Raw genomic sequence first — 7,524 nt, forward strand, 5'->3', positions numbered from 1 at the left:
TCATCATCGTCATCGCCATCGTCATCGTCATCATCACCATCACAAACTTTGTTTACCCTCGAATTTACAGAGTAGCATTTCTGCTAATTTCTTCGAGCTACCTAATGCTAGAAATTAGAAATAATGAAAGAAAAACTATAACAAAGCAGAGAAACTGAATTTATGCAATATTACAGGCCAAAATTAATTTGTGGAAGGTGTTAAAATCTGTAACAGTGCGATATTGATTTGGAAGTGCGTTCCATGATTTGGCCGCCTAGTAAACAAAAATAAGGCCATAAGTAGTTGTGCATATTTCAGTGAATATTTCGTAAGTGGTTGTACATATTTAACCACAGCTCACTGCTTAAAGCGTCCGCGTGTTATTTAGAAGGTTATTGGTTGGAATCCAGCTGGGACTCTTAGACTGCACAGACTCCGCACCTACACAACATTGAATTGGGGTAGAGGGGGGGGGGGGGAGGTATCAGAGAATTAACACTAGAAGCACATAAAATAGAGTAAGTGCTTTAATATCAAAAAGTGTCATTTTCTAAAAGTGTCTCAACTACTTTCGTCGCCAATTGGTAGGTTTGCTTGCAATCCATTCTTCATTCAGAAGGTGACTTTCTTACTCTTGAATCACAAACACTTCCATTTCACTGACAGTAAAGTACTCGTTTCCTGTGAGGAACGTGGTACCAGTTTGACCGAATGGGCATTGGTACGAGTTGTTTAGGGTTGCCCAGCAGTCTTTAGAATTTGGTTCATTGACAATAACAAGATCGTGGCCACGCCCAAATATTGGTCCATAGTCACTGCGGCAATAGATGGCATATTTATCTCCTCCAGCTTTCAAAGGCATCTTTGTTGGTGGCAGACCGCTTGGGTTGACTAGACTGAACAGGAATGAGCCTGGTGCTTTTGTCCAATCTCCAGACCCTAATGGAAAAAAAAAATCCACTCACCACGAATTCACGTACTACAAAGTGGTATCCTTAATGTTCCAAGTGGTAACAGGGTACCAACAGTGAAAACCCCATATAATACCAATTAAAGAAGTACCAAGGAACCGGCTGGAAAAAATATTTCCTTATACCGGGAGATCGTATAACTGGGCTTCGATTTCCTTACGTACATTTTACTTTCAATAACTTTGGCCGAACTGAAAAGTACTAACCACTTTCTAACCTGGCGCGAGGGCCCTACTGGGGAATATTGGCCCGAGGTCCGCACAAGTACTACCGAGATCCAGTATTTCCCAGTACGGCTCGAGCAAGCTAGGTTGGTAAGTTTATTATGTCCACGGCCCTCGCGAGCATTCGAAAACAAAAATTACACGGCTTATGACCGTTTCCATGGAAACGTTTCGAAGGGCAAAATCCTTACCAAAAAAGAAACAATCAGAAAGCTTAGATTTACCTGAAGACTACCTTGCCAGATAATAAGTAACCAATATTCCACGAATCCTCTTTGGATGTGAGCTGATAAATGGACTCACCGTAGTAACGAGTTTGTTCTAATCGTATCAGTCTTGTATTCAACAAGGACCCCAGTGAGCTGAGGTCAACTTCAATACCGACAAAGGGCAAATTTTGGCTTTATTAGACCAGGTTTACACTAGAAAACTTGTTCCGGATTCGTGACGAATCCGGAACATTTTAGCACCGGATTGATTTTGCGTTTACACGCAGGTGGACGAATCCGAAATAAAAATTCCCCGGTTCGGTCATGTCTCCGGAGATTTTGAATCCGGAATTTTAAGCCTTAGGAACTTTGAATCCGAAAACGTTTGAATCCTGAGAGTTTTGTCGTGTAAATGTTCGTGTCCGGACATTTTTCCGCCTGCGGTCTTGTGAGTTTGAGGTAGCACCAAAATGAGTGTTCCGGAGTTTTTGGCGTGTGTAAACAGTTAGAAATCCGATTATGCTTTCAGTGTAAACGTCTACGAATCCGAATACTCTAAAATTGATGAATCCAGAAAAATTTACAAATCCGGAAAAATCTCCTCTAGTGGGAACCTAGTCTTAGAAACAGAGGTTCTTATTTTACCTTTCCACTCCTGTTCGGTGTAGCCTCCAAATATGTAATTTCCACTCTTGATCACTGTCACAGTCGGTCCCTTGTTGTCACAACAAGAGTGAAAGTTGGATGCAGCCCAGCCATTACGCGAAGCTCGATATAACAGGTTGTCGCTAGCAATTGTGACGTCTGTGAGGGCTCCCGTCTCCTTCAACCAGTTCATCAAAGTTCGGCTTTGATCCGATGACAATATAACAGAATCCTGAAAGGGTCTTGCAGTCAACGCCTTAATTATTCCTTCAACTTGATAAAACTCGGCCTCGACCAGTAGCTCTTTGCGAATTATCTCGTCTTTAGGCACAATGAGCCGCCCAGTGCGGAAATAATTCAAGATATACCGGAAGTAGGTTCCATCGCGATCGATGAAGTAAGATCCATCCTCGCTTGGTTTTGTGTCAAATCGTCTTGAAAACATGACATGCAACATGGAACCTGGAATAAACACGATTAATTAAAAGTGTACAAGATTCTGACGAAACCAAAAAACGTAAAACTGTTTTAGTTCCCAAATTAGCCGTGCAGGAACCAGTCTTCTCGAGGTAAGCGAGACTCTTTCGTTGCTCTGACTCGCTTTGCTCGAACCATTGAAATATCATTCGAAGGTCGGAAAGTGGATTGCATAGGTTTCTTAACCGAGCAACGTCTTCTTTAAAACTAACGAATTAACAATTAATAACAATTAAGTTAAACACCTTAAATTAAAATTACCTGGGTCCTTTTTCAGGGTTTCTAGACTGGTCAAGAACAGTTGGCCGCCAACATTGAGTTTCAGCATTTTGGACAAAGGACCCTGCTCAAGTTTTTTCAGCTGCTTCATTGCGATTGAGCTCCCATTTCCTTCCAAACTCTTTCCGTCTCGCGGTTTAAAAGGTCGCTGACTTCTTCGACACGTTTGGACACATCCCGGAGCATTTCAACGTCGTACTAGAAGAATTTAGTTTTTCCTAAGAGTCTCTCGACAAAGACATCTTTCTTGGATAAATAAAAGTCATCGACTGGATGAAACATTTTTACTAAGAATCATACATATAACAAACCACTGCAGTTGTTTTGCTTCTGTCAAAACTTTTTTTTTAACTCTCGATTCTTGGAATCTTTGATTTCCCGGAAATTTGTTGTACCTTATACGTAATTTATTGCTTTTGTTTTGGTCACACCTCACCTGTCAAGTGGAGGCACCAGTTCCACACTCCTTGTTTCTTCCCCCAATTTACGACCGAACAATGCATGTGAATGACATCTCAATTTCATATGGAAGGATGGGCACCAAGAATCGCTTTCAGAAAGCGGCGGTAATTCGGGAATGGCCTAATATACATTACAGTCATGCACAGAAAACTGATAACAGTTTCTGGTTACAAGTTATAGATTTAAAGCGTCGGCTGACTGTTGCTAAAACTTTTCTTGCAGCTATTCTTGTAAATACCTTAGGAATTTGTTTTTAAAGTCCGCTAGCCGCAGTCAAAAAAAAATAACTAAACAAAAAAAAAAAAAAAATTGGCCTAGAATTTTAAACACTATACAGCTCATCTGCATTTTAGTACAGAGACCGAAGACTGAAGGCGTGAAAGTGAAGAAACAGAACAAGTTCGGAGTCTCTAGAACAGATGTGTGAAAAACCAAGTAAATCACTCAAGGACTAAATATGTAAACTACTTGTTCTGCCGACGTTAGGGTACCTCTAGCCAAGAACTTGCTATCCAAAAGATAAAATCAGCCTGTAGGCTGATAGCTGTTCTTGGAAATTTGATGTTCTAAAAACTACCTATACTTCATCTGTTGTTTCTACTGTTTCAAACTCATCGATTGGTCACCCCGGGTTCTGATGAGAGGCGCAAAGAATCCTTCACGGTTCTTGCTTTCAACTCATTAATTTCATTGATTATTTCTTTAATTTGATAAAATTGCGCCTCTGCCAAGAGCTATTTGCGAAGAACCTTGTCTTCTGGTACAATAAGTTGCCCAGTGCGAAGATAATTCCGGATATACCGGAAGTGAGTTCCATCACGATCAATGAGATAAGATCCATCCTCGCTTGGTTTTTGTCAAATCTTCCAAAAAACATGGCGTATAACATCGGCTATCTTTAAAACAGGGAATGGAAATCGAGGAATGGGGAAGGGGAATGGGGAATGGGCTGGGGAATCTTTTAAAACGGGGAATCTTGAAAAGCGGGAATCTTTAAAATGGGGAATCTTTAAAAGCGGGAATCTTTAAAAGCGGGAATCTTTAAAGCGGAGAATCTTTAAAAGCCAGTAATCTTTAAAACGGGGAATCTTTAAAAGCGGGAATCTTTAAAACGGGGAATCTTTAAAAGCGGGAATCTTTAAAAGCGGGAAATCTTAAAAAGCGGGAATCTTTAAAATGGGGAGTCTTTAAAAGGGGTAATCTTTAAAACGGGGAATCTTTAAAATGGGAAATTTTTAAAAGCAGAAATCTTTAAAATGGGGAATCTTTAAAATGGAGAATCTTTAAAATGGGGGATTCTTCGGCCGCTTTTAAAGATTCCCCATCTTAAAGATTCCCCATCTTAAAGATTCCCCATTTTAAAGATTCCCGCTTTTAAAGATTCCCCGTTTTAAAGATTCCCGCTTTTAAACATTCCCCACTTAAAAGATTTCCCATTTTAAAGATTCCCCGTTTTAAAGATTTCCGCTCTTAAAAATTCCCCGGTTTTAAGATTCCCGCATTTAAAGATTCCCCGTTTTAAAGATTCCCGCTCTTAAAAATTCCCCGGTTTTAAGATTCCCGCATTTAAAGATTCCCCGTTTTAAAGATTCCCGCGTTTAAAGATTCCCCGTTTTAAAGATTCCCGCTTTTAAAGATTTCCCGTTTTAAAGGTTTCCGCTCTTAAAGATTCTCCGTTTTAAAGATTCCCGCTTTTAAAGATTCCCCGTTTTAAAGATTCCCGCTTTTAAAGTTTCCCGTTTTAACGATTCTCGCTTTTAAAGATTCTCCGTTTTAAAGATTCCCGCTCTTAAAAATTCCCCGTTTTAAAGATTCCCGCATTTAAAGATTCCCCGTTTTAAAGATTCCCGCTTTTAAAGATTCCCTGTTTTAAAGATTCCCACTCTTAAAGATTCCCTGTTTTAAAGATTCCCGCTCCTAAAGATTCCCCGTTTTAAAGATTCCCGTTTTTAAAGATTTCCCGTTTTAAAGATTCCCGCATTTAAAGATTTCCCATTTTAAAGATTCCCCAGCCCATTCCCCTTTCCCCATTCCTTGATTCCACATTCCCTGTTTTAAAGACAGCCCTAGACGGCTACTGTAACACAACATCGGACCTGGCTGAACATGATTAAATATGTATAACATCCTGGCAAAGAAAGAAACAATTTTCGCGTACGTCATAACAGATTATTGTAAAACTGAAATTTTTTACGGGAAACAGGTTTTCAGAAGCAGATCTTCTTTTCAGAAAAAAAAGATTTCAAAAATATTCTGCTTTATTTTATTTGCTTTCTAAATATGTTTCCCACTTGGCTAAATTGAAAAATAAAACATATTTACGTAGCAATTCATGCTTCCTTGATTAGCGAGGCCCTATTATGAAGAAAGTGAAAGTAATTGGTTTTTGGTATAATTACGATATATCTAGTGGAACGGGCAAAACTAAAACTCTTCTCGAGGTAACTGGAAAACTTTTCTTTCGCTAACTTGCTGTTTAATCATCATTAAGTTTCATCATTTCATATTTGTATTTGGGAACAATATGATTCCAAGGGCGGAAAGCGCATCGCATATACAATTGATTAGGTTTCAACACGGACCAAAATCTTCTTGAAAACTACTCAAAACAGCAAAAAGGGAAGAAAAAAGCAACATATGAATGTTTTTTTTATGATATGTATTTACCCCTGATAATGTTTTTTCAATTAAGGAGACCAAAACACGAAGGAAACTGATAATAAAGTTGTTATAATAGTATACATTCAAGGTGCTGAAGGTGACTATTTCAGTAAAATTACCTGATGGAGCATTATTCAAGGTTGCCAAACTGGTCGTGAAAATGTGGCCGCCAACATTGAGTTTCAATATCTTAGAGAAAGGACTCTGCTCAAGCTTTTTTGCTGACTCATGACGAGCTTCCATTTCCTTGCAAACTCTGTTCGTCTCGCGGTTTAAAATGCCATAGACTTCTTTGACGCGTCTGGTCACATCCTGGAGCACTTCAATGTTGTGAGAGCTGACTTCTTCGTCTTCTGAGTTGCACGACGCAGACATCATAGCTTGATTGCAGGAATCAAATATATTTCGTGGATAAAACTTAACTACTAATAATAAGTAGATAGAAAGAGTCATTGGAACTGCTTTGCTTCTTTCAAAACTTTCGAAAATCTTGACTCTTTGGAATTCGCGATTTCGCGGAAATTTGTCATAAGTTCATAAATTATTGATGTTTTTTATAGTTAGTACACCTGGGTGTACTAACTATACTTAGATTTTGATCGGTCATTATAACCACTCTTTACCACTTGATGCTACAATCATCGTATCAAAAAACTGCCCAATCACTGGTGAACACGTTGTTATCATTTTCGTGACACAATAGGTTACCATAACAACAGTATGAAGGGAGGCATTGGGATTTTCGGTTTTGCGGTTTTGGTTATTTTTTAGATCGGTTTTTCGGTTTTGTGCCAAAAGACTTCGGGTTTTCGGTTTTGGTGCTCATTGCGGTTTGCGGATTTTTCGTTTGTTAGCACCTGGTTTTGGGTTTCCGTAAAAAATACTAGCGGTTTTTCGGTTTTGGTATCCGATGTGGTTTTCGGTTTTTCCTATTTTTTCCTATTTGGGTTCCGGTTTCTCTTTGATTTGAGTGGCAATTGATCTCGAATAGCTGCGAAACGCCAAAGTTATTGAGAGGAATGCGTGACAAACTAAATGTCACGGTAGGGGATCACGCCTCTCCAGTGACGCCCGAGACTTTGACCTCGCAGACCAGGGCGACCAACGTGCGTCCCGAGTCCGGGGGCGGGGTACTCCCAGAAAAATTGGGTGGGGGTGTGCGGCCTGCTTCCCAAAGCCCTTACCCTATTTATGACCAAAATCTGCGATATTCCCTACCCTATTTATGACCTGACCAAAAATTCGAAACCCTATTTATGACCTGACCCTTAAATCAAAACCCTGTTTCAGACCTGCATTATAATTAGTTTCCTAGTTCAGACCAAGGCTAAATTACTGAAACCATAATTTGCAAAGGGCTTTTGTTGATTTTTCGATAATGATGAAAAAGCGGCTATTTCTTAAAAACATACCCATATCAAGGCTAGAGTGCCTAAAATTATGACTAAAATGGCCAAAATCAGCTAAAATCGATACCCTATTTATGACCAAAACGGCTGAAAAACCATACCCTTTGGGGCCGCACATACCTATATAGCCCATATAAGGGAGTACCCCACCCCCCTCGGGCTCCCGAGCCAGCAACGGAAGAGCAATTGTGGATTGTGTTTCGTT

General features: G+C 39.7%; 2 protein-coding genes across 2 annotated transcripts; both read right to left on the reverse strand.

Annotated features, from left to right (window-relative positions):
- Positions 1-463: 463 nt before the first annotated feature.
- Positions 464-3,289, reverse strand: LOC145468298 (uncharacterized). The gene is made up of 3 exons (XM_081451992.1): positions 2,770-3,289; positions 2,032-2,493; positions 464-921 (listed from the first exon to the last, which is right to left on the reverse strand). Exons 1-3 carry the CDS (start codon positions 2,876-2,878, stop codon positions 611-613), a joined length of 882 nt encoding a protein of 293 aa, XP_081308118.1. The 5' UTR covers positions 2,879-3,289; the 3' UTR covers positions 464-610.
- Positions 3,006-6,285, reverse strand: LOC145467292 (uncharacterized). The gene is made up of 3 exons (XM_081450835.1): positions 6,030-6,285; positions 3,578-3,659; positions 3,006-3,033 (listed from the first exon to the last, which is right to left on the reverse strand). The coding sequence occupies exons 1-3, from the start codon at positions 6,283-6,285 to the stop codon at positions 3,006-3,008; spliced, it is 366 nt and encodes a 121-aa protein (XP_081306961.1).
- Positions 6,286-7,524: the final 1,239 nt, after the last annotated feature.

The sequence above is a fragment of the Orbicella franksi genome, chromosome 14 (genome assembly GCF_964199315.1).
Source record: "Orbicella franksi chromosome 14, jaOrbFran1.1, whole genome shotgun sequence".
NCBI classification, from domain to species: Eukaryota; Metazoa; Cnidaria; class Anthozoa; order Scleractinia; family Merulinidae; genus Orbicella; species Orbicella franksi.

Excerpts from the sequence above, each read along its gene's own strand:
- LOC145468298 (XM_081451992.1), bottom strand. The coding sequence starts at position 2,878 with ATGAAGCAGCTGAAAAAACTTGAGCAGGGTCCTTTGTCCAAAATGCTG. Across the intron at positions 2,494-2,769 it reads AACCCTGAAAAAGGACCCAG|GTTCCATGTTGCATGTCATG; the intron begins GTAATTTTAATT and ends TGTTTATTCCAG. Across the intron at positions 922-2,031 it reads CACCGAACAGGAGTGGAAAG|GGTCTGGAGATTGGACAAAA; the intron begins GTAAAATAAGAA and ends TTTTTCCATTAG.
- LOC145467292 (XM_081450835.1), bottom strand. The coding sequence starts at position 6,285 with ATGTCTGCGTCGTGCAACTCAGAAGACGAAGAAGTCAGCTCTCACAAC. Across the intron at positions 3,660-6,029 it reads CTTGAATAATGCTCCATCAG|AGACTCCGAACTTGTTCTGT; the intron begins GTAATTTTACTG and ends CATCTGTTCTAG. Across the intron at positions 3,034-3,577 it reads ATGCAGATGAGCTGTATAGT|AAAGATGTCTTTGTCGAGAG; the intron begins GTTTAAAATTCT and ends TATTTATCCAAG.